At 38.7% G+C, this 24,613-nt stretch overlaps 1 protein-coding gene across 1 annotated transcript in view; it reads left to right on the top strand.

Annotated features, from left to right (window-relative positions):
• The window catches only part of SH3D19 (SH3 domain containing 19), a 48,946-nt gene that overhangs the window by 3,190 nt on the left and 21,143 nt on the right, over positions 1 to 24,613 (top strand). The window contains exons 4-9 of the mRNA XM_047092144.1: positions 8,504 to 8,611; positions 13,326 to 13,438; positions 19,018 to 19,079; positions 20,127 to 20,391; positions 22,808 to 22,876; positions 23,044 to 23,184. Of these exons, the coding sequence (XP_046948100.1) occupies positions 8,504 to 8,611; positions 13,326 to 13,438; positions 19,018 to 19,079; positions 20,127 to 20,391; positions 22,808 to 22,876; positions 23,044 to 23,184 (758 nt within the window). The remainder of the gene's footprint in view (positions 1 to 8,503; positions 8,612 to 13,325; positions 13,439 to 19,017; positions 19,080 to 20,126; positions 20,392 to 22,807; positions 22,877 to 23,043; positions 23,185 to 24,613) is intronic.

Genomic DNA, 24,613 nt, shown 5'->3' with positions numbered 1-24,613 from the left:
TTGGGTAAATTTTGTGAACATATAAGCTTAATAATATTTTCAAAAGGTTAGCTGTCATCTTATAAATGTTTAACATGCATCAAAATGGCATAAGCTCTGTGATTCAAAACCAAATTCTGCACAGCACAAGTGTATTTTAAGTGATAACAAACATATTTATTAAATATTTATCCTGCACACATTAAACTGGCTATAGCTTGCGTCTTGTCTATAAGGGGTAGAAGGAAAGATGTTAGAATATATTAAGATTCGGCAATGTTCCAAACCCTGTGGTAGATACCCAGACATACATCATTTAATTTCATACTTGTAGTAGGGGCGCCTGGGTGGCGCAGTCGGTTAAGCGTCCGACTTCAGCCAGGTCACGATCTCGCGGTCCGTGAGTTCGAGCCCCGCGTCGGGCTCTGGGCTGATGGCTCTGGGCTGATGGCTCGGAGCCTGGAGCCTGTTTCCGATTCTGTGTCTCCCTCTCTCTCTGCCCCTCCCCCGTTCATGCTCTGTCTCTCTCTGTCCCCAAAATAAATAAAAAAAAAAAACGTTGAAAAAAAAATTAAAAAAAAAAAATAATTTCATACTTGTAGTAAACCTCTGCAAGGGGTTGTTGTTCTCAGTTTGCGGAAGAAAATGAGACTGAGAGAAATCAATGGGTAACTTGCCCAGTGTCCTAACACTAACAGTTTTCAAGGCATGATTCAAACTGTATTTCTTTTAAGTTTTATTTATTTATTTATTTTGAGAGAGAGAGCACACACAAGAGCAGGGGAGGGGCAAAGAGAAAGGGAGAGAGAATCCCAAGCAGGCTCCATGCTGTCAGCACAGAGCCTGACGTGAGGCTCGATCTCACGAACCATGAAATCATGACCCTGACCCAAGATTAAGAATCAGATGCTTAACTAACTAAAACGCCCACGTGCCCCCAAACTCCGTCGTTTTATTCTAGATCTAGTATATTTTTCATTACATTATGTTGCTACCCAACATTTTCATGAATCATTACACCAGGGAACACTTTGAAAACTTTTCAAGTCTTTGTTATGTCATTTTCTTACTTAAACCTTTTTGGTGTTACAAAGTTCAGGGTGGGACAGGGATGGGTAAATCCAACAACAGCAAGCTGAGAAGAGGTGGAAATGGTACAAGCCAAAGAAATACCACCTTTTGTAGAAACCACTAGATTCTGTGGGGATGGCAACTTGGTTAATAACTGCTGAAAATTTATTCCATGTCATCAAACAGATAATTACAGTCATCTTCAAAAAGAAGGTCAACCATATACATTCCACATGAATATAGTCTCATGCTTCATACTCAGCCTTTTCTGTTTCTTGATTTCTCCCACTTCACTGCATAACATTTAATTATTTAGGCAGTCTTTCAGCAAAATGTGTAATTTGTTTGCCCTCCCTGACTTTAACCATTGCTCTCAACTGTGGAGTTGTACTGAACATTTACTCTCTCTTCTTTTCTAACCTGCACATCCCATAGTAACTCCATCATATACCCGGCCTTCCCTAGAGAATCCTAGAGATCATCTTTGAGTCTTCCTACCTGTCACCTAGTGGCTGTTTGTTTGGACTTGGAGTGAGACGGGCCAGAGTCTACCACTTAATTGCTGTGTGACTTTGGGCAATTTACTTGACCCCACAGTGCCTCGGTTTCCTCATCTATAAAACGAGGTAATAATAACTCCTCATGGAGGTAATGCAAGGATTAAATGTGATTACGCAGGGAAGCCCTGTCCCAGTGTCTGAAACATGGGAAGTGCCCATTAAGTAGTAGTTATTATTGTTACTTCTTGCCCTTAACATCCGATTAGTTACCAACTCCTGCTGGCTGGTTTAGCCTTCTCAGTGGTTCTTGAGTCTTCCTCTCATTTTCATCCCCCCTCTGCTGCCCCACATTAGGACTCTGGCCAGATTACTGCAGTGGCCTCCTAAATTGAGCCCCTGCTTCTGTGTCAAACCTATCATCCTCCATATCATGGCTTCCCAAGGGATTTTTTTATAGAGTGTTCATTGGACCTCGTTGCTTCCCTGCTTACTGTCCTCCAGAGGCCTTTAGGATCACCTATGAATTCCTCAACATGCAGAGAGATTTTTGTTTGTGTATTGATTTGGGGCTTTGTGACTTTTTGATGGTATATCAATAGCATTGTCTTTGTAAATAAAGGATTATGGTCTCTTTGTGAAACCTTACTCAATCATCCTGGCATTAACCAGAAACTGGGAGAGAACATGAGAAAAAGGAGAGGAACTCACAAATATGTCTTTCCTTCTTTTCTTTCCCTGAGAAATAAAGAAAATCTAATAAAGTAGTTTTCATAAAATGAGGTTGCCATATTAATCTCAGAAAATAGAGATCAGAAAATACTGGAGCTATGAAAACATTATAAAGATTAGAAAAATTATTAAAGGAAAACTCATAAAACAAGCAATTTAATATTGGATTCATTTCTTGGGTAGAATGCCTTCCAGGTTAATGTAATGGAGCTGAGAAGTATTAGCAATTCCTCTTCACACCTTTACAAATCATACCCAGTTGTCAAAAAAAAGAGGCAGAATGCCTTGCTGTCAGCTCCATTACACAGCCCAGAATAATAGTTTAGCAGCCAATTTCTGCTATTAACAGAACTCAAGGGAAGGAAATGACAGAAAAGCAAGCCAAGGATGGTGAAACTAATTATGATGACAAGCATATTATTAGAGACAGGTAATGGGCAGAAAACTACATTATCATCAGTGTTTTTCTCAGCCCAGTAATGAAGACCGTGCGGATATAGGTGTAAAGGGGCCTACTTGTTTGGCAGCAGGTGTAGAATAATTGGTTTGGTGTGAGGGCCTAGAAGGAGGGCAGAATAAATACTGCAAATAAAGGTGGAGAGAAATGCCATGGACCTTCCTTAGATTTGGGTAGGAGATTTTTTCTTCTTCTTTGAGATGCTTTGTGTTTTTTTTACTGTAGAAACAAAAGCAAACTGGGTAAGAGAATTGTGGCATTGTTGTTCTTAACCCCTTCTGGGTCACAGAACTTGGAATCAGGTTATCCTGTGAATCTTTTATCTCCTTTGAAAGTAGCCCCTTAACTCATGTATGCACAATTTTCAGAGCTTCAAGGGCTTATTCTTACACCCCAGTGGAGGGCTATTGCTACAGAATATTGCAAGTAACCTCCAGTGGACTGCTTAAATAAATAATGGTACATCCACAGTACAGTGGAGGATTGTGTGTTAATTAAAAAGGAAGCATACCACCCACCTATTACCTCCTACCAACCTCTAAGATATTATTAGGTGAAAAATGCAAGGTACAGATAGCATTCATGGTATTTTAGCTACTGTTTATTTAAAACACACACATTCACATATGTAGTTTCTTTGGAAAGATGTATAAAAAGTAACAAAGGTAGTCTTTATGAAGGAACAGGATTGGCAGGAGAGGGTGGGGAACCTGGTTTTCGAACAGTGAAAGATAAGCAGAATTAGGATGAAAAGCTGGGAGAGTTAGCTTTTGTCATCTTTGCCAGAGAGAGTGAGAGTGAGAGAGCGAGTGAGCGCTGCTTCCCATGTGATCCTCAGTCTTGTGATGAGTAGAAATTTTAAAATAATAATACATGATTTTTCTAAATTGCTGTATTATTCAAGATTTCAAATCGAAGCTAATTATTTTGAACTGTATATGTCTAAAGACAAATTCAAAAACATAGATGTATGCACAGAAAATCCTATTAAATAAAATCACTGAGGAACTATATCCAATAAACAGTTTTAATTTTTCTAGTTATCATATAGAAAGTTTTATGGCTATTATTGCCTTTAAAGACCAACTAAAGGAACAAGAATTTTCGCTTTCCTCCCCTTATTTTTAAGTGGTTTTTGGTTTGGTTGGTTGTCAGGGTTGTTATTTCAGCTTAATCTTGTAACTTTTTTCTTGTGATTGGCTTTATCTTACTGCATTTTTTTCTGTTACAAAGTAATGTTATACTGCTATAACAAGTCAACAGTGCAAACATCTAGTGAAAGAAAAAAAAATGTATCTCCCTCCAATCCATCCATATCCTCAGAGGAACCAGTGTAAACAATACTGTATGTAGCTTTCCATGTCTTTGGACATTTCAAACCAAAGCTTACAAACCTGTATACATACATGTACTTTTACCTACTTTTACAAACAGTTTTACCATACTATACCCTTGTCTTTTTTTTTTTTTTTTTAAGAGCGAGAGTGAGGGGTGGGCAGAGGGAGTCAGAGAATCTTAGCAGGCTCCGTGCTCAGCACAGAGCCCAACACGGGGCGCAGTCCCAAGCTGAAATCAAGAGTTGGACACTCAACCAACTAGTGGCCTGAGCCACCCAGGCGCCCCTGCTCTTTGTCATTTTTTATTTAATAGTGAGATTTATTTTTAGGTCAGTAGGTCTAACTTCTTGTTTCCTTATACCTGCCTGATATTTCTTAGTATGAGTGTATCATAGTTGATTGAACATTTCCCCTATTGATAGATGGTGCTTTTAGATTGTTGGATTTCTTTTTCCTCTACAGAAAATACTGCAGTAAACACTGTCATAAACATTGCCATTTCTACTAGTGTTTTTATTTCTGAGGAATAAGTTTCCAAAAGTGAGACTACTGGTTCAAAGGTTATGAACTTTAAACATTTTAATAGTACCAGTGATTCACTTCTCTGCTTGACAATGCCTGGAGTTCCCAAACATGAGATGCCATCCTTATTTTATATATTGCCCACTTAGATTTCTGTTAGAAAAAAATAACCCTGTTCATAAATGGACATAACAAGTAAACTTCATACTAGTGTAGCTAAAGAGAGATTTGCATAGCATCATCAAGATGAAAATCAGGCCTCTGGTCCCAACTTCTTATTGAAGTGATGCTATTTGTCCTCCCCACTAATCTGCACACCTTGTCTGCATTACAGCCCTGGACAGCTCGCAGACAAGAGAGGCAGATGCTGAGCTCACTGACTCAGTGAGCACAGCTGGGGCAGGTCATCAAACAGACCCACTCCTGCCAAATAGCCTGCAGCACTAGAACACTGAGATTTCCTTGCTCACTGTATTGAGAAAGAATTTTTTTCCAGAGACATAGTAGAATAATTTTACATGATCTGAGTGCCAATTATTAAAGAGTAGCTAGTGATATTAAAGGTAAAGACGGAGAAAGAGTAGATAACTAGGAAGGACACTTTGAATACTTTGTTATATAAATTGTATCTATACTACTTCAATTTAAGTCCTTAAGGTTAAAAAAAAAAAAAATCACTGGACCCTTGGATGCAGAAGATGAGGTTACATACTGTGCAGGATTTGGGGCAGGTGTCTGAGGCCAGTCCTCCAAACAGCATAATTTGGATGCCCCCTGTGATTGGCAGTGTCTTTTCCCTTTTGCCTGATGCCCCCCTTGTTCGTGCTCTCCCTCCTGGAATGTGAAAGAATGTAGGTGGTATACTGGCTCAGAATATAATATGAGTTGGGAAATAGCTGAGGTCATTCCATGCTCAAGATTTTCTTCCCCCTCCACACCCACCCAAAAAGACAACATCAACTAAAAGCCTGTACTAATAATCAACAGATTGTAGGCACCAGAAGGAGCTATTAAAGCAGAAATGCCACTTGAAAGGTAGAATACAAGTGAACATTTAACAGCCTTAATCCTTTTTGTGAATTTTTGGTGCTTTTCCCAGTAGAAAACAAGAGCCCTGAGAGAATGGGATGTGACAACCAAGATAAGGGAGAGAGAGGGCAGTCAAGTCTCTGAACCAAGTCTCCACTGCTGCTGGGGGAAGAAAAGTGGGTCCTTGGAAGTCAGTGGGTTCCAGCAAGGGCCTAGGAAGCAGAGTAAAGGCAATGATAGGGAGAGAGGTGAACAGAAGGGAAAGATCAGCACAAAGGAAAGATGCTATGTTTCTGTGTTTGAATAAAATGCATGCCAGGATTACATAGGGTCTTCAGATTCTCTCGTTTTAGCTAGTATTACTCAGATGAACCATTCAGGGAGTCCACATTCAGGTAATATTTGCAGTAATGGGCTTTAATACAATTGCACCTATCCCCTGTTATCCATTACTGTTTCCTAGAGACCACGTGTATATTAGTGAAGTTGGAAGGACTATTAGAATATGTAAAATCCAGTTGTTGGAAAGATGACCCTAGAGAGCTCCCCTCCCTCACCCCCTGCACTCCAGTTTCATGCTGCAAACTGCTTCCCTTCTGCCCACACCCAGAGTCTCTAACCGTGCTCTACGTTTTCCTTTCTCAGTAGTACTTTTCATGTAATGTGCCACGTGACCGATGTATCTATTATATTTATTGTTGATTGTCTTCATCTCCCTGATGGAATGTAAGTGCCGTGAGGACAGAGTTCTTTGCTGTTCACTGAAGTATTCCCAGCACCTAGTATACTATTTGATTCATAGTAGGCTTCCAAGCAATATTGAGCGGACAAAGTGAAAAAGCAAATTACAAAGAACGACATAAAGTCCTGCTTTTTTGTTTATCAAAATACCTGTATAACAATACATGTAATATAGTAAAAAAAATATACCAAATTTTAATTATTACTGAAGGGATGGGATTATAGAAGGCTTTCCATCAAATATTTCTTAATGTTTCCCATTTTTATAATAAATACTCTTTTGGAGTAAAAAATAATGCTATAACAAAATATAGAATTAAAAAATTTATTTAGACCTAAAAGGAGCTTTCTTTGTTTTGTGAGGACATAGGTTACAGTGGAAGAAAGTTACATTATTACAGATCCTTTTTCTCAAGTTTGATACTGTTGTGATAATCTTGAGTTGGTTTTTTGAACACAGATAAGATTGCTTCATTGTGAGCTAATAGGTTTCCAAAGAGGACTCCTCTAATTTTTTTTTTTTTTGTTTTTCTCGCTAGCCAATAATAATAGTTTTACCTGGCATGCCATCTCAGGGCCATTCCTAGGCGGTAGATAATAAAATGGGATTGTACTTTACCATAGTATCTTCCCACCTACCATTGTTACTGGCACATGGTAGACATCCTATATGTGAGCAAGTGGCTAGTGAGCGAGTGATGCCTTTGGTAGGATGTGTAATGGTAAGGTTGCCTGAGAGCTGCATGGAAGGGAAGGTCAAGTATCTAGGGGCCAAAAGGCCTTCTTATCGTTAGCTCAGCTCTTCATGTATCTTGAAAATAGCTGCTCAGCAAAAGGTGCTTATTGAACCACAGCTCATAATAGGCAGAACATGAATGCTGTTCATCACAGGAGCTATGCTGTACATTGTTTTTTTATAGGGAGTATCTCCCTATAGTTAGTAATTACAGGTGCAGAATTACAGCATATACTCATTCTGCTTCTTGGTGAGTAAAGGCAAAGGAGGCCTCAAGAGATCCTGTGTGCCACAGAGAGTATCCATTATACAGCATTTATTTTATTTTTGCTAATCTACTTATTTTTAGATTTCTTGTCTTTAAAAAAATGTTATGGACATTTCCCTAAAGTACTGAAAAGAATATTTACATTAAAGAAAAAAGACGGTTTCTTTCAGTAAAAAACTTTGGTTAATTATGTCTCTATTTAAAATACTTTCTCCAGGGGCACCTGAGTGGCTCAATCAGTTAAACATCGACTTGGCTCAGGTCATGATTTCACAGTTTGTGAGTTCGAGCCCCGCATCGGGCTCTGTGCTGACAGCTCAGACAGAGCCTGGAGCCTGCTTTGGATTCTGTGTCTCCCTCTCTCTCTCTCCCCCTCCCCTGCTCACACTCTGTCTCTGTCTCTGTCTCAAAAATAAATAAACATTAAAATTTTTTAATAAAAAACAAAAATAAATAAAACACTTTCTCTAAACATACACTGTCAATTTTAAATGAATCACTTAAGGTGGAGAAATGCCAAGTCCTGTATCCTTGCCCCCAAATGAAATATTTGAAGGAAGATGTCTTATCTTATTTCAAAGATAAAACATTTTTCATTTTCATGTTAACTGAAGTGTGGTTTTACTGAACGACTGACACTCTGCCCAGCAAAGTGTGCCAGGCACACTCTGTATCAGGCACGGTGCTAGGTAGGATGAGGGCCCTTGGTGAGCCTTGTGCCTGAGTTCTGGGACAGGCACAGGAGTGAGAGGGGGGGAGAAAAGGCCTTCTTTCCTGGGGGATCTGGGAGGCTTCACGATAGGGGGAAATTGGCTCCTCGTTTCAGTTGCCCCTCATTTTCAGGCAACACTTGCGAAATGACTGTACTCCCTTGAAGGATTGCTTCATAATTCAAGATTGTCCTGGATATCTCTCATCAGAGAGGAAGAAAAGCCACATGAATTATTTACAGAGCATCAAGTTATTTCCTTTCATGAGCTCCGACTTTGTATTTGTCTCTGCAAACTGAGATTTTGTTTATCCATGAATAGTTTTCCCTGGGGCATGAAAATATGACTCTTTAATTATGAATGAGGTTTTTTGTTTGAGTCCATGTTAACTAAAACATGCAAAATAAACTGTGTTTTTCATTAGATCCCTTTCAGCTCCCCACAAAAACAGAACCAACAAAAGAACGAGCGGTTCAACCAGCACCCACCAGGAAGCCCACTGTGATTCGAATTCCAGCCAAACCGGGAAAATGTAAGCACTAATCTGCCTTCTTTATCTGCTTCTCCAAGAGCCTGGGGAAAATATACACTAATTTATCAATGTCTGCTTTTGAAATTATGTGTATTCGGCCATTTATTATTATTTATAGTCCAGGAACATTTAAAACCAAGTTATTTTTTTTCACAGTTCTTTAGACAGTTGGTACAGTAAATACGGATTTCATTTCTCTATACCATCATCTCTAGGCAGAGAGAATAGAGAGAGACTGAAACTCAGAACAATTGGAGTATCTTGTCAGTGCCTCTGGTAAAGATGGCAGGAAAGTCTGCTTGACCTTTGAACAACACAGGTGTGAACTTGTGCGGGTCCACTTGTACACAGATCTCTTACAGTACTGTCAGTATTTCCTCTTTATGGTTTCCTTAACACTTTCTTTTTTCTAGCTTACTTCATTGTAAGACTACAGTATATAACACATAAACATAAGATCTGTGTTATTGGGCTACTTAGTTTATCACTAGGCTATATTAGTCGTTAAGTTTTTGGGGAGTCAACAGTTAATGTGGATTTTTGACTGCACCAAGGCGTCAGCACCTCTTAACTCCCAAGTCGTTCTCCTATGAACTCTAATTGAAACTGACAGCAAATAAAGTTGTATGTGTCTCTCTGGATACAGTATCTTATTCCAGTCAGCATAATCTAAGTGTAAGTATGCATGAGTTGTGTGAAGAGCAGTTAACCAAAAATTATAAAAACATAATAATGTATTAAACATTTTTAAAATTAGCATAACACAACATTTTTATACTGTTTTCTTCCTTGATTTTTTTACCGGCACAATAAATGAAATTTTGTATGAGCCTATATATGTACCATGAAGAAATCTAATATTTATTGTAAAAGAGAGGCCAAGAGGGCCAGGCCCATTTATTTGAGACCCTGGAGATTGTTTAAAAGTGTGTGTTGGGGCACCTGGGTGGCGCAGTCAGTTAAGCGTCCGTCTTCAGCCAGGTCACGATCTCGCAGTCCGTGAGTTGAGCCCCGCATCAGGCTCTGGGCTGATGGCTCGGAGCCTGGAGCCTGTTTCCGATTCTGTGTCTCCCTCTCTCTCTGCCCCTCCCCCGTTCATGCTCTGTCTCTCTCTGTCCCAAAAAATAAATAAAAAACGTTGGGAAAAAAAAGTGTGTGTAAAAGTATATGTATGTGTACACGCACGTGCATGGACAGTGCGTTCCAAAGCAGTTCTTGGCAATGCTTGGAGTGATCACACAGCTTTCTCCATGAGCTTCTGCTATCGTTTCATTTCATTCGGTGCATTTTCATAGACCAGATGCATCCTTGCTTTTTATCTAACAGGAGATCCTGTCACTCCATTCCTCCTCATAGCAGATCAAATGTCCCCAGTCCTTCACCTGTAGCATCCGTGGGTTATTTTGCAAGCATACCCTGGAATGCCATGAAACCCCTTTAGTTTATGGGTGTGGTTTCTCTATAAAATACTACCCAGATGGATCATACTGGTTTTGGTCTTTTGATGGTTATTAATTGATGGCTCTAAGCCAAATAGTGAAAAGATTGAACTGAGTTACTGTGAAGAATGAGGGGAAGGAAAAAGTCAAGGGTACCAAACTCTGGTGGGTCCTCGCTTCTTAGGAGGTTATGTGGTAGATTAAAAAACTGGTGGTTCATTTCTTTTGACAGCATTATATAGTCCACAAATCAGTGGGCTATGGAACTATCACAGACATTGGGTTGTTTGCCTGTTTGCCGTTACCTTGTTAAAATGTATCCTAGATTTTAACAAGTGTAGTGAAATATAATGATAATAAATGTTGCCTGAAGCTCATGTGGGTTTTAAGTAATACAGTTTTTATATTTGAATTTATTCTTCTGCTGTATCAGGGTCCCCAAGACCCCCAGGTTTGATGATCGCTAGAGGACTCACAGGACTTAGCACATACTTATGTTCACAGCTGTGATTTATTACAGCAAAAGTATACAAAGCAAAATCAGCAGAGGGAAACGGTACCTGGGGCAAAGCCTAGAGGAAACCTGGCACAAGCTTCTGTGTGTTCTCTCCCGGGGGAATCACAAGGGCTATACTTAACTCCCCCAGGAACCAGTTGTGACAACACAGGTGAAATATTGTCAACCAAGGAAGCTCATTAGAGACTCAATGCCCAAGGTTTTTATTGGGGGCTGGTCACATAGGCACCTCTAGCAATTTTGGCATGTTCCAAAATTCCAGATTCCCAGAAGGAAAACAGGTATTCAGCATAAACCATGTTCTTTTGTTTTATCAGTTCTGGGGATGGTGGGAACCTTCCCAAAGCCCAAGTTCCCAGATTCCAGCAAGAACCAACCTTGGAAGCATATCTTTCTGAGAATAAGCAGTCTCAGGCCTGCTATGTTCATTCTTTTCTGCATACTTATAAATTGGCTTAATAGTCCTGAAATCCTGGGGCACCTGGGTGGCTCAGTTGGTCAAGTGTCTGACTTTGGCTCAGGTCATGATATCATAGTTCGTGAGTTCGAGCCCCGCATTGGGCTCTGTGCTGACAGCTTAGAGCCTGGAGCCTGCTTCAAATTCTGTGTCTTCCTTTCTGCTCCTCCCCCACTCATGCTCTGTCTCTCTCTCCTTCAAAAATAAATAAAAACATTAAAAAAATTTTTTTAATAAAAAATAGTCTTGAAATCCTGAAAAGGATATATATTTCTTAAAGTTTATTCGTTTTGAGAGAGCGAGAGAGAGAGCGAGCAGGGGAGAAGCAGAGAGAGAAGGAGAGACAGAATCCCAAGCAGGCTCCACATTGTCAGCACAGAGCCTGATGCAGGGCTCAAACCCACAAGCCATGAGATCATGACCTGAGCCGAAACCAAGAGTCAGACGCTTAACTGTCTGAGCCACCCATGCACCCCCTGAAAAGGATATATTGAGGAAGAACCTTTATTATTCTGACAAAGCTCCAGGAGCTGTTAGAAAGTTGGATTCCAAGTGCTGTCTGTGAGAGAACTGAAGTGCCTGTTTCTACAGCGCTGTTTCTATTTACATCAAAAACCAGCTCCCCAGAATTGTACTTACCACAGTTATTAAGCAATTCATATGTGCCTTGGTGTTGGAAGAACTTGGAATGGTCAGGCAAAGAAAGGAATAGCTTTGTGAAGCAAAACCCCTTGGCCTTCTTTGAACATGTCATCTCTTTCCTCTTGAGATTTGTTTCTTCTGACTAGGATGTCCTTTCCCCAGGTATGTGCATGGCTCCCTCCTTCAACATTCCTTCAGGTCTTTGCTCAAATGCCACTTTTGTCATTGAGACCTCCACCAACCACATTATTTGAAATTGGAAATCTCCACCTCCCCCCCTCACATCCATACCTGATAACCCCTATGTCCTTTCCTGCCAGTAAGACATCTCCTCTCTACTTTCATATTCTTACTGCTTTGTACCCTTAATTGTTTGTCACAGCGATACAGCATCCTAAATGGTTTCAGCATCTCCTTGTAAGAATAAGAAAATTTTTCCACAGAGAAAGCCCTCAAGATGGCAACTCAGTTGAAATCTTCCTATGTGTCTTCATTTCCAGAGCAGCCCTGCCCCTCCCTAAGAATGCTTGCCTGTGTCTAAATCATTGTTTTCATAGTAGCTGGCCTGGGTATTTTCCTTCTTTTGAAAGTGTTTCCTGTCTGTAGATAAAATAGGAACCTGACAAACCATCCTCTAGTTATAGGTATTTCATGTGAAGTGAGAGCAGAGAGTGTTCATTTGAAAGAATGAAAAGAATTCCCATCTCCTTTCCGTGCCTAAATCACCATTAGCTTTAGCCTCCTTTAGTATGTTACAGTCATCCTTTCTCCAAGTGTTTTTGCACACAGATTTTAATTAGTTGCCACTAATTAAATCTGAACTTTTCCTTCTTTTTAAAATAAGCTGGGGGTATACTATCACTGAGTTAAGGATGTAGTTTGGATGTGAAGATATTGTTTGTTAAATTGAAGGCAATTAAACCCATTAATCTGGAGCTAATGAAATAGAAAACACATTCAATTATTTGGATTGGGGGAGGGTTGGATACACAACCTATTAAAGAAACAGCATGCCATATTATAGTGAGTACAGGCTTTTGGGTTCAAAACCCAAAATTACTAGCATTAAGACTTCAGATAGCTTATATATTTTCTTGTCAGCTTTGGTTTCTTCATCTGCAAAATTAGGGTATTATCTAGCATAGTGCTAGATAGTGCATAGGACTCTCTGCAAAGGTGGAAACGTTCTAAAACTATGCTGTCTATTATGGCAACTGAACATTTCAAGTGCTAGCTATTTCAGTGTAGCTAGTGCAACTGAGGAACTGAATTTGTAATTTTATTTAATATTTAAATTTAAATCACCACATGCAACGACTGGCTAGTGAACTACACAGATCTAGCACATAGATAGTCATTAGTTGGAGAAATGTATACGAATAAGGTGCCTTAATGCCTGGCACATTGAAGGTTTTCAAAATTGCTGGCTGCTGTTTAATTATTTAGTATTATTTTTACTCTATACAACGTTCAGTAAAACTAACTGATGCCTGCTAATCCCATCCTTTTTCTGAAGCTCTTTGTCACTTATTTAGCTGTCCATTCTTTGTATGGATCTGTTAGGACAGCCATTTTCCTAAGGAACCAAGCTGCAATCATTTCATACTTTGGAATCCTCAAAGGCCCTAAATTATTGATGAATTACTGCTGTTTTTCCAGGTTTACAAGAGGATCCGCAAAGCCCACCTCCTCTCCCTACTGAAAAACCTATTGGAAACACTTACAGTGTAGTATCTGGAAAACTGAGTAATGTTGACAGAACTAGAAACTTGGTAAGTGGTTACTATAAATTGTCTTAGATTGAAGACCAAGCTATGCGCTAATTTTAAATACGCAGCTGGTGTCTGAATTATTTTACTGTTGGTCTGGTAAAGACCTTTATTGACCATTTCTAAGCCCCATGTACTTATTTAAGGTGATGTTCAATATTTAAAAAATTCCTATAGGACAAAGGAATTAAGCCAGTTCGTGGTACTTCATCATAAAATATTTTTCCTATAGTGATACAATGACATTGCCTTTTACATGGTACTAATAATTAGGCAGAAGTTCTTAAATCTCTAAAAACCTTTAATATTTGTGGAAATAGATGTAGTCCAATTATCAGTTTTTATTTAAAATATGCAATTAGTGACATGATTTTAAGATAATAACCATAAGAATTTGTTAATCTGAAATTTAGGGAAAAATTTTTTTTAATTAAAAAATAGTACTTTATCATGCACTTGTTAACAATGGTAGTCAAAGAGTTTTATATATATACACACACACACACACACACACACACACACACGTATATATACACACTGTATTTCAGGTGTATAACACAGTGATCTAATATTTATATACATACAAAATGGGCACTACAGTAAGTCATTACCATCTGTTGCCATACAAAGTTGTTACAGTATTACTGACCATATTCTCTATGCTGTACATTACATCCCCGTAGCTTATGTATTTTATAACTGGAGGGTTATACCTCTTAATCCTCTTCGCATATTTCACACCCCTCCCACCTCCCCTCTGTTCTCTGTATCTATGTATACATATATATATATATGTATATATATATATTTTTTTTCAACCTCAATACCATTTCCCCATGCTGTTTGAAACTCCCATATGATAGATTATCTTTTAAGGTTTGTTCAAAAGAAACCAGTTCCTTAACAAGTGTTGGCAAGGATGTAGGGAAAAGGGAACCCTCTGCACTGTTGGTGGGAATGTAAATTTATACAACCACTGTGGAAAACAGTGTGGAGGTTCCTCAAAAAAATTAAAAATAGGGGTGCCTGGGTGGCTAACTCGGTTGAGCATGCAACTCTTGATTTTGGCTCAGGTCGAGATCCCACGGTCGTGGGATTGAGCCCTGTGTCAGGCTTTGCACTGAGCATGGAGCCTGCTTGAGGTTCATTCTCTCCCTCTCTCCCTCCCCCCATCTCCCCTCTTCCCACTAATGCCCCCCCCAAATAAAATAAAAATTAGAAACAATTATCGTATCCAACAATTTCACTTGTAGGTACTTATCTAAAAAAAGTGAAAACACTAATTCAAAAAGACATATGCACCCCTGTGTTCATCACAGAATTGTTGGCAATAGCCAAGATATGGAAGCAACCTAAGTGTCCATCAATAGATTAACTTAATGGGTAAAGAAGATGTGCTGTATATGTGCAATGAAATATTACTCACCCATTAAAAGATGAAATCTTGCCATTTTTGACAACATGGATGGACGTAGAAGGTATTAAGCTAAGTGAAATAAGTCAGGCAGAGAAAGATACTGTATACTTTACTTATATGTGGGATCTAAAAAGCAAAACAAAACGGAAACAGTCTCATAGATGCAGAGAACAGAGGGGAGGTGGGAGGGGTGTGAAATATGCGGAGAGGACTAAGAGGTATAATCCTCCAGTAATAAAATAAATAAGCTATGGGGATGTAATGTACAGCATAGAGAATATGGTCAGTAATACTGTAACAACTTTGTATGGCAACAGATGGTAATGACTTACTGTAGTGCCCATTTTGTATGTATATAAATATTAGATCACTGTGTCATACACCTGAAACTAATACAGTATTATATATCAATTATTCTTTAATTAAAATTTTAAAAAGGAAAATTTAAAAAATTTTGAACAAATTCTTAACATCTCTGTACCAAATTTTCAGTTCAAATTTCATAATAGTTTTACACTGTGCATTAACTATGCTTATTACACATGCAAACCCATTTAATCATCTAGTGAAAAGAGATTTCTTTGAAGGAAACATTAAATTGAATTAGCCAGTATCAAGTTAATGAGATTTTCCTGTAGGCTGAACTAAAATTTAGTGATGGTTTACATTTTCAAAGTACTTGATAATAAATTTTTATTAAAACTGGGCCAAGAAAGCCCATTAGGGGATGATAGGGCCCGTACAATACTGTTGTTGAATAGAAGAAAATCCCAAATTTCCATGGAGGAAAATTTACTTGAACAGGTTACTGACTTCTACTCTAAAGGGTTGTAAAAGAGAGTGAGAGGGTGATGTGTAGGCATATATATATCATTCATGAAGTCATGTAATGGGCTTCTGTAAACCATAAAGCTCTATTAAAGTATTAGGTATTAGTACATTTGGTGTTAAGCAGACCACAAAGCAACTCCCACATTTTAGGAAAACAAGAAAAGGAAGTTAGATTTAACCATCTGGAAAGGTACTATAATCATAATTGAACCTCACATGAACAGGAAAATCCTGTCCTACACTGTTTACCAAGGAGCGCCAAAGCATTCTGTGCTGTTCTATAATAAATACATATCATGATAGATGCACTGGGTCTAAAGGAAGAAGAGAAAAGAAACAGACCACAAGTGAAATGAGTTGGCTAAAGTCACACATAATAGATTTCAGGGCCAGAAAGTCAAATCTATGCCTGAGAAATTCCTTTTGTTTGAGGATTACGATTACTGAGTGACTATTAGACCAGAGATTTTAACGCCTTCAGGTATCGGGGAGGATTTGTAGAAAGACTATTTCACGGGGCGCCTGGGTGGCTCAGTCGGTTAAGCGGCTGACTTCGGCTCAGGTCATGATCTCACGGTCCGTGAGTTTGAGCTCCGCGTCGGGCTCTGTTCTGACAGCTCAGAGCCTGGAGCCTGTTTCAGATTCTGTGTCTCCCTTTCTCTGACCCTCCCCCGTTCATGCTCTGTCTCTCTCTGTCTCAAAAATAAATAAACGTTAAAAAAAAAAAAAAAGACTATTTCACCAGTGTAATCACCCACGAGGATGGGCTTGATCTTTGCCAACTGTGTCCTTTGATGAGGCACGAGACAAAAACTCTTTACTGTTTCTCCATCTTAGGGCAGGATGGCTATGTTACGAAATCTCCCTTTCTTCACCAGAAGGACAGGGACTCTAGGGTGAAGAACATTAGGAGCCCCTGGAGCAGGAGCAGATGTTTTTGTGTGAGAACTCAGGGCTTCCAAAGCTTTTCCCAAAGAGGCTGCCAGCCAGTGCAGGAGAGTCAGGAGACACCACCTGCTATGTATCAAGAATCCAAGCTGTAGCACAGAAGCTGGCCAGTGAATTCAGGGCCTAAGAAGTGGTACCAGGTCTTGGAGCAAGAAGAGAAGGAACTTTTGCAGAGGCTGCTAAGAAATTCCAACAGACAAGAATGTGGTCTTGGAAGAAATGCGTGTTTTTATTAAAATTCAGCAAAAACAAACAAACTAGGGAATTATTTTGAAGTTAGAATATAAGAAACCATTCCAAAGCAGATGAACAAAAAGATGGCATCTGCAGGGCCAGTACAAGCAGAAAGACCAGCTTCACCAGGAACTATCCAAACACATTGTAAGCCAAAGTTCAGAAAAGTCAGAGCTAAAGAGAAACTATAAAAAACAGATGCAGAGAGGCTCCGGTTAGTTGTGGAATATTGAAGAGGAGGAAATACGTAATCATTAATCTTGCAAAGGCTGTTGGCAGAACTCGTGCACAAAGCTGGACTTTAGCAAACACTAGGACAGTGGCTTCTACAGGAGCCAGTCCTCTCTTCTCAGTATTTATGTTCTACAGTGTGCCTAACATTCCTGGGCGATGTGAGCATACTGCCTTTTTTTTTTTCCTGATTCAAAATGTTCTCATTGTGGAAAATTTGAGAAACTAAAAAGATACTTCAGATCCTCCATAAAAATAACACCCCTGAGAGAAAAGTACAGTTAATATTTTGTACAAGATTAGGATTATATGGTATGTAGTTATTAAAGTACATCATCTATAACTTTTTGTGTCAAATGTATACATCTATATTTTTTATATGCCTTCATTTATTAAGTTATCTAACAACTATAGTTTTGAGAAAACCAGTAAGAGTTCTGACTCTCTGCTAGAGTGTTTTTCTGTTTGTTAATATTAAAGGTAGCCAAATAAATAAGTGAGTTTTTCAGAATCATAGCAGGATTTGTCAGGAGTGGGAGGAATATAGGCAGTGGTGGGTTTATAAGGCATGGATTTTGTATGGACCATTGCAGGGTTTATGGGCTAGTGACTTGCCTCAATACATTAATTGAACTCATTAGTGAAACCAAGTTTTAAGGGCAAGCTTAATTTTTAAAAATGGGATTTTGAAATATACTTAAATGATCGCAGTTACTGGCAATTAATCATTAGGTATTTAAGGAAAAGTTGTTAATATTCAGTTTGAATTAGAACGCTATGGAAGTGAGTTTTAACTCATTTATAAGGTCAGAGGGAGGAAAACAGTCTGAATTAGCCTGAACATTCCCAAATGAGAGTTAAATCTCCCTTGCAAAAAAAGGCAATGTAATTTTAAAGGGTTAGCACTTTCCCCCTTGAAGGAATATTATATTGTGCATGTCAGTACTGGGGGCTTAGAAAGTAGGAAACGTGAAAAAAGGAGACTCGATCAGAATTAGAAGAATTTAGAGAGGACTTTTTCCTAAAAAAAAAAAACAAAAAAACAAAAACAGAAGTTTTGGCTTTGTGATCCTTTAACAAAAAGATCTGCAAACATTTTCCATGTATTATTATACTCATTTCCTAATCCTTAGGCTACAACATGTTTGGAAAATCTGTTTAAGCAGCACAGTTTGAGTCCTTTTCCTATAGAAATCTTCCTCTTGTTCTCCACACTTGCAGTTTCTCCCATATGCTGTTAGGCTCGGACATTCCTGCTCTACCCATCTTTTATTTTTTGAGTTATCCCCCTTTACTCTTTCTGCTTTCTTGAGCCTTTTCCATTATTCTTCACATACCTTCCTTTCAGGCCATCCCTTAAGTTTCTATTGTGTTCTACCTCCTAGTTCAGAAGCCACCACCCAAACTGTAAACCACCCAGTGATGAGAGATCTGCCTGTTGTAAGCAAAACAAACTAATCACCACCTCACTTATTATACGTTTAAACTTAAGAGCAGTGCGTATCTTATGTGTTGTCATAGGATAAATAAAGGCTATTTTTTAAAAATTCCCTACAGTGCTTGCTTAAATTGCTACTGTACAACCTATCATGATTTAAATATCATCCTTAATACCTGATGAGTCTGCTGGGCGTGTAACCACACAGTGCAGTTGGCTGGGCCACGGTCCACAACAGCAGACTACCCTGGTCTTCTCTCTGTTTTCACTTGTATTCAGACTTGACAACTGATATAGGAAGTAATAGTTAATATTGTTAAGTAATGAGTTAATATTGCTTAAGACTAAAAACTCTCAAACTACTTTCTATAACTCAGCTACATTTCCACTTAGAGAGGTAGTCAAAAAGTTGTCCATAATTCCTCTTGACAAGCTCTTATTTCAGATTAGCCTTAACTGAAAAGCATTGTCTGATACTTGCAGGAATCTGACCACATGGGTCAAACAGGAGGTTCTGTGCGAGGACCCCCAAGGTTGCCACCAAGGTAAGTAAGTGTGAGAAAACTTTTAAGAAGTAAATTAGAGAAAAACTAATGACTCAGACTGGACTCTGTTTTCTGTCATCAAAACTGAGTGTTGTTGGTCCAAGATCTTTTGAAGATGCATTAAACTCCTGAATTCTCCCAGACCACTAGCCTCTACTCTGTTTCTGACATCTGGTTGTAAGAATCTTTGCTCCTTCTTTCTTTTAACACAGCCCAGCAACTCACAGAGCACAAACACTGATCTGTATTGCTTTTCCTCAACTTTTCCTCAACTAAAGGGAACAAGACCCTTTCTAAACCTAAAGCTACTCTGCTTCTTGAACGTCTACATGAACGTACGCACATACTCTCCATTATGAAATCAGCCTGGTTTTTGAAAGCCTTTCCAAAGGGAGACAGGCACTGTGAGCTCAGAGGGGACCTGCCCTCCTGAGTTCCAGAGCTACTTGAACAAAACGCTGTGATGCTATCAGAAGATGTTACTATGTTGGAAATTATTTTTGTCATAGAGATTATGGGAAGACTTTAAAAGTAATGGTTGTCTTACCCATTTTCAGAATTAGCTTTCTTTATATTAATCTAAATTAGGGTTTTAGTAATAATTCCTCTAATGCAAATATTGAGAGAATTTGATGTTCCTTTTCTAATTATGTATGGACCCCGTCAAATATACCTGATACCTTATTATTAGCATTTCATCTCATACTTTAGAAAGTGCTTAGTCTCCTGAAATAGTCATGGTGTGTTTAAGAGTAAATAGTGCCTTGGAGAGCTCATGATAGTAAATGCTTGTTTGTCTTAAACTAATGAATCTCTAGTGCAAGATAAGAGGAAGCTGGAGCATCATGGCATTTCCTCTAATAATATAATGTTTAATGCAGCAGTCGTTTGCTCAAAAATAGCATAGCCTGCATGTTTCAGAAATTGTATTACCCCAGCAGAAAGCTCTGTGTGTGTGTGTGTGTGTGTGTGTGTGTGTAAGAAAGAATAAAACAGGACCCTAATGTCAATCAAACACTGACTCCCAGCACCTTCATTGACTTTCAGACCTATAAATGGAAAAGTTATACCGACTCGACAACCTCCTCCCAAGGGGGCCCCGGAGAGACCACCTCCCCCGAAACTTTCTGCAACCAGAGCATCAAATAAAAAACTGCCTTTTAATCGGTCTTCTTCTGACATGGATCTTCAGAAAAAACAAAGTAACTTGGCATTTGGACTTTCGAAAGCCAAGAGTCAAGTCTTTAAAAATCAAGATCCGGTGCTGCCCCCTCGCCCCAAACCAGGACACCCTCTTTACAGGAAATATATGGTGAGTGTAGCCCTTAAAAATGTTTGTAATCAAGAGATTTGTTCTAAAGTATATAAATGATCTGTTATTCCTTAGAAAAAGATGATGAGACAAATGGGGACTTGCCCCTTGACACCATAATAGGGCTTTAGAGAAGTAGGCCATAATAAAACTAGGTCTTTAAAGCAGGGTTTCATTATTAGAAGAACTATAGGAAAAGAAAGCAGGGCAGACAGGGAGTGTAACCTGCTGTGTGGCTTGACCAAACAAACTGAAAAACCTGACCCAGTGGATTATACTGATGGGAGTAGCTCTGACAGATATTATAGTTTATAACTTGATATAGTTTATATCTTACAGCTACCTTGCCCACAGACTAAAATTTAAAATGAAATAGAAGGAAATTTCTCATTAAAATGGATGGTTTTTTTCCTCACTTTCCCCTTTAGAAACCTAATTATCATGGCCCATGTAACAGTTACTGGTTAGAAGCTTTTAATCAATAATTGAGATAGTTGAGATATTAATTTTGTTCTCTTGAATGTGTTTTTTCATCATGTGACTTCAAAACGTTTGTTCATTTCCCACTCTTAAGTGAAAATAGAGCTGATGTGCTCTCTCTACTTTGGTCAGGTTAGCCTGATAAAATGCAAAACAAATAAAAATGAGAAGGAGAACAGAACTGTTTGCACTTTTTAAAATAATTGTGTGACAGTGGCTCTTAACAAAGACAACAATTAACAATATTATGTTATTCTACATTTCCTCATTAAGGAAATTTAAGCCATTTAGGATTTTTCTAATCCTAAGAGAAGGGTATAGACAGATAAGAAAAAGGTAGTATGCTCATTTTCATTTTCATTTAAACTGATGAATAAAACCCAGAGGTGTTCTTTGGGATAGGTTACTTTAAAATAATAAATAAGAACAGTGAGTGATGTATTGAGTACTTAATATGTGCCCGATATTGTTTAAACACTTTAGGGGTGCCTGGGTGGCTCAGTTGGTTAAGCATCCGACTTCAGCTCAGGTCATGATCTCATGGTTCGTGGGTTTGAGCCCCGCATCAGGCTCTGTGCTGACAGCTCAGAGCCTGGAGCCTGCTTCGGATTCTGTGTCTCCCTCTCTCTCTCTGCCCTTCTCCCTCTCATGATGTGTCTGTCTCTCAAAAATAAATAAACGTTAAAAAAAAAAAAAAAAAGATTGTTGTTGAAACACTTTATGTGTATTATTCCTCACATCAGCCCTTGAAGTAAATACTGTTATTAACCTCTATTATACAAATGAAAAAAATAAGACACAGAGAAGTTGAGGAATTTGTCCAGGGTCACAAAATCAGTTAATGGTAGAGCCAAGATTTGAACGTAGATCAGCTGGCTCTGAGCCCCATGCTCTTAGCCAATAAGCCATACTATGAGTAGTATTGGTAGCTATAAAGTCTCTACTAGCTTTGGACATTCTATGTTAAGAGCCTCATTCAGGAAAAACCATATTTTGCTGGTTCTTAGCATAGCTGTATAATGTCAGTAAAACATTTGGATAGCTCAAATTAATAAATTCAAAATGATAGTATATTAGAGTAGTATGTCTCAGTATGAAATAATTCCTTAAGTCTCTCATTTTTTCCATGGACATCCCTTGATTAAATTGCTAAAATCAAGACTCTGGTTCCTTTGGGAGCCTGGGACTCTTAACAGGGATGCTGGGAATCACCACCACCCAACCCAGCCTTACAGGGACACATCCTTGCACTCTGAATCTTTGCTTATGAGTGATTGAAATCTGCCTTTTCTTGTTGGAAGTGAGCTTGTGTGATCACACTTCCTGGATATACCCTCTGACCTGCACTTATCAGACCAAATTTATCAAGGCAGGGAACAGTCCTCTGGCTAAGGGTGGGGTGCAGATGTAAAAGTCATTCTAAGATCAGACAGCTGAGTACGAAGTGACTGGGGTCAGGCAATGAAATGGGGTTAAGTAGATACTTGGTATCAGAGAGACTCTAGGAGAAAAGGAAATTGAAGGCAAATGGAAGCAGTCAAGCCCTACAGAGGAGGCCCCAATCCCCTATCAGCCTTCAGAAGACAGCCGTTGAGAACCCTGCAGTAAAGACATGACTTAGGCTCTGAGGTCAGGTGCTGAGCATTTATCCTTTAAATGCTTTAAATCAGGAGACTTGGTGGGCCTTGTCCTACAGAATAGAACTTCCTGGTTGTACTTGTTAAAGGGAATTTTTGGCCACATTCTTCACATTCCGATACTATTAGTATCCATTTCTCATGGATCCCACTAGATCTAGAGCTTGAGGAAGCCAAGTGAAGAGTTTAACTGCTAGAAAAGTTGCACTTTAGGCACACATTTGACATCTCCACATTATCAGCAGTTTATGAGGAGGCTATTTGATTGTGAATAATCCTTCTGTGGGTTTGTGTTTAAGCTGTCTGTGCCTCATGGAATTGCCAATGAAGACATTGTCTCCCAAAACCCTGGAGAACTCTCTTGTAAGGTAAAGTAGAGCTCTTTCTTTACTAACTAATGTAAAAAAAATCAGTGTCCTCTGTTACTCCTTTACACATTATTAAATGCTTTAGGCTCCAAAGATTAAAATGTGAAAAAAGTAATAATGTTTTATTAAATAATAATTGCTTCAGAGTGTGATATTGTGCCTTACAGCGTGGGGACGTACTTGTGATGCTGAAGCAGGCAGAAAATAATTACTTGGAATGCCAAAAGGGAGAAGATATTGGCAGAGTTCACCTGTCTCAGATAAAGATTATCACCCCACTTGATGAACATCTTAGAAGCAGACCAAACGTAAGGAATTAATATTGCACAGCTGTCATGTCACACATGGCAGCACATTTCATAGAACTATTAATTATATCTCATCCTCAGGTTTTTATTAGCACGTTTATTTTAACCAGAGTAAAAATTGCAGTAGCATTTTATTTCATTTTAAGAATAAATGACTTCTGAAAGACTTGCCCCTGCCATGCTAATCACTTTGACACACAGAATGACTACCATGTGTTGTCTTCCTCATAGCATACTGACTTACAGCAACCAGAGCACTCACCATTAATATTCAACTGTGAGAGCTATTTTTTTTTCCAAAATAATGTAAACATGTTTACCAAACTGCCCAAGATTAGTTTCCTAGCAGAATGGATAATTATTTTAACGGGGGCCCTATAAATGCTAAGTCTGACATTAAAAAGCACTTGCCTTTAAGATTTAAGCTTAGAGTAAACCTCATTTCTCTGATCATAGCTCAAAATAATGAAATGAAATGTAATCCAACAACCTAAAGTCACAGTTTAGGCCTAACAAATTTGTGGAGCCTGGGAGAATGCAATGATTAGCGAAGGTCGTTTGTTTAGCAAGAAAAATAGCATTGAATAATTTATAGAGGTGTATTCGTAAAAGAGCTTCTTAAGTTATCCAGTTAAATTTTCACTATCTGTTAGTTAATGTGGCAAACCTGAAAAATAATACCCACCAATCATTTAACCCAAGTAAAGTATTTGGTTTGCCATTCATCCTAGTTTTCATAATCTAGTCCAATTCTTTCTTCTTAGAAGGCAGTTTATCTTTTGAAGTTTGCCAAGAAACTTAAAAATTTGTGTCTTGGAGAGCAGAGAAGATATGTGTTAAACTAGTCACAGGTAGGATACTGAAATTCTAACTTTAGTCCACCCAGGGAAAGTTCTCCTATTACTCATTTTCTCTTTGTTTTGATATAGCATTATCCATCTGTCACAGCCATCCTTCCTCTCTCAGAACACACTGATGGGTGACAGTGGGAGTTATAGGGCCAAAAAGCTTTCCTCAGTGAAAAACAGAAGCTAAAAAATTAGAAGTTACTCTTATAATAGTCCAGAGGTTTGACACTTTAAACATTACCTGCCTTCCTCTTACACCATAGACTTGAAGACACCTGGCCTCCATTGGCCAACTACTGCTGATACCAAAATGAAGCCTCCTTTAGAAAACTCTGGGTTCATGGCTAGCATTACACTTTTTAGAAAAATAAACATTACCTACTTTGAAGCCTAGTTTTAAGGTACAGATTTCTAAAGATGAGTTATACTTTCTCCTGCTTTAGTAAACAGAAAATACTGAACATTATCAGCTGAGGTTGAGCCTGTCAAGTCACAGGGGAAGTGGAAGATTGTTACCTAGTGCCTGGTTGTGAGCACAGATTTATGTCTCAGGGAGCTGGGTTTCAGTTCACTGTATATCA

The sequence above is a fragment of the Lynx rufus genome, unplaced genomic scaffold (genome assembly GCF_022079265.1).
Source record: "Lynx rufus isolate CCGP_SWC_20201006 ecotype Redwood Valley unplaced genomic scaffold, mLynRuf1.p SCAF_3, whole genome shotgun sequence".
In the NCBI taxonomy this organism is placed as follows: domain Eukaryota; kingdom Metazoa; phylum Chordata; class Mammalia; order Carnivora; family Felidae; genus Lynx; species Lynx rufus.
Note: the sequence above shows the minus strand (reverse complement) of the source record. Positions and strands in the feature narration are given on the sequence as shown.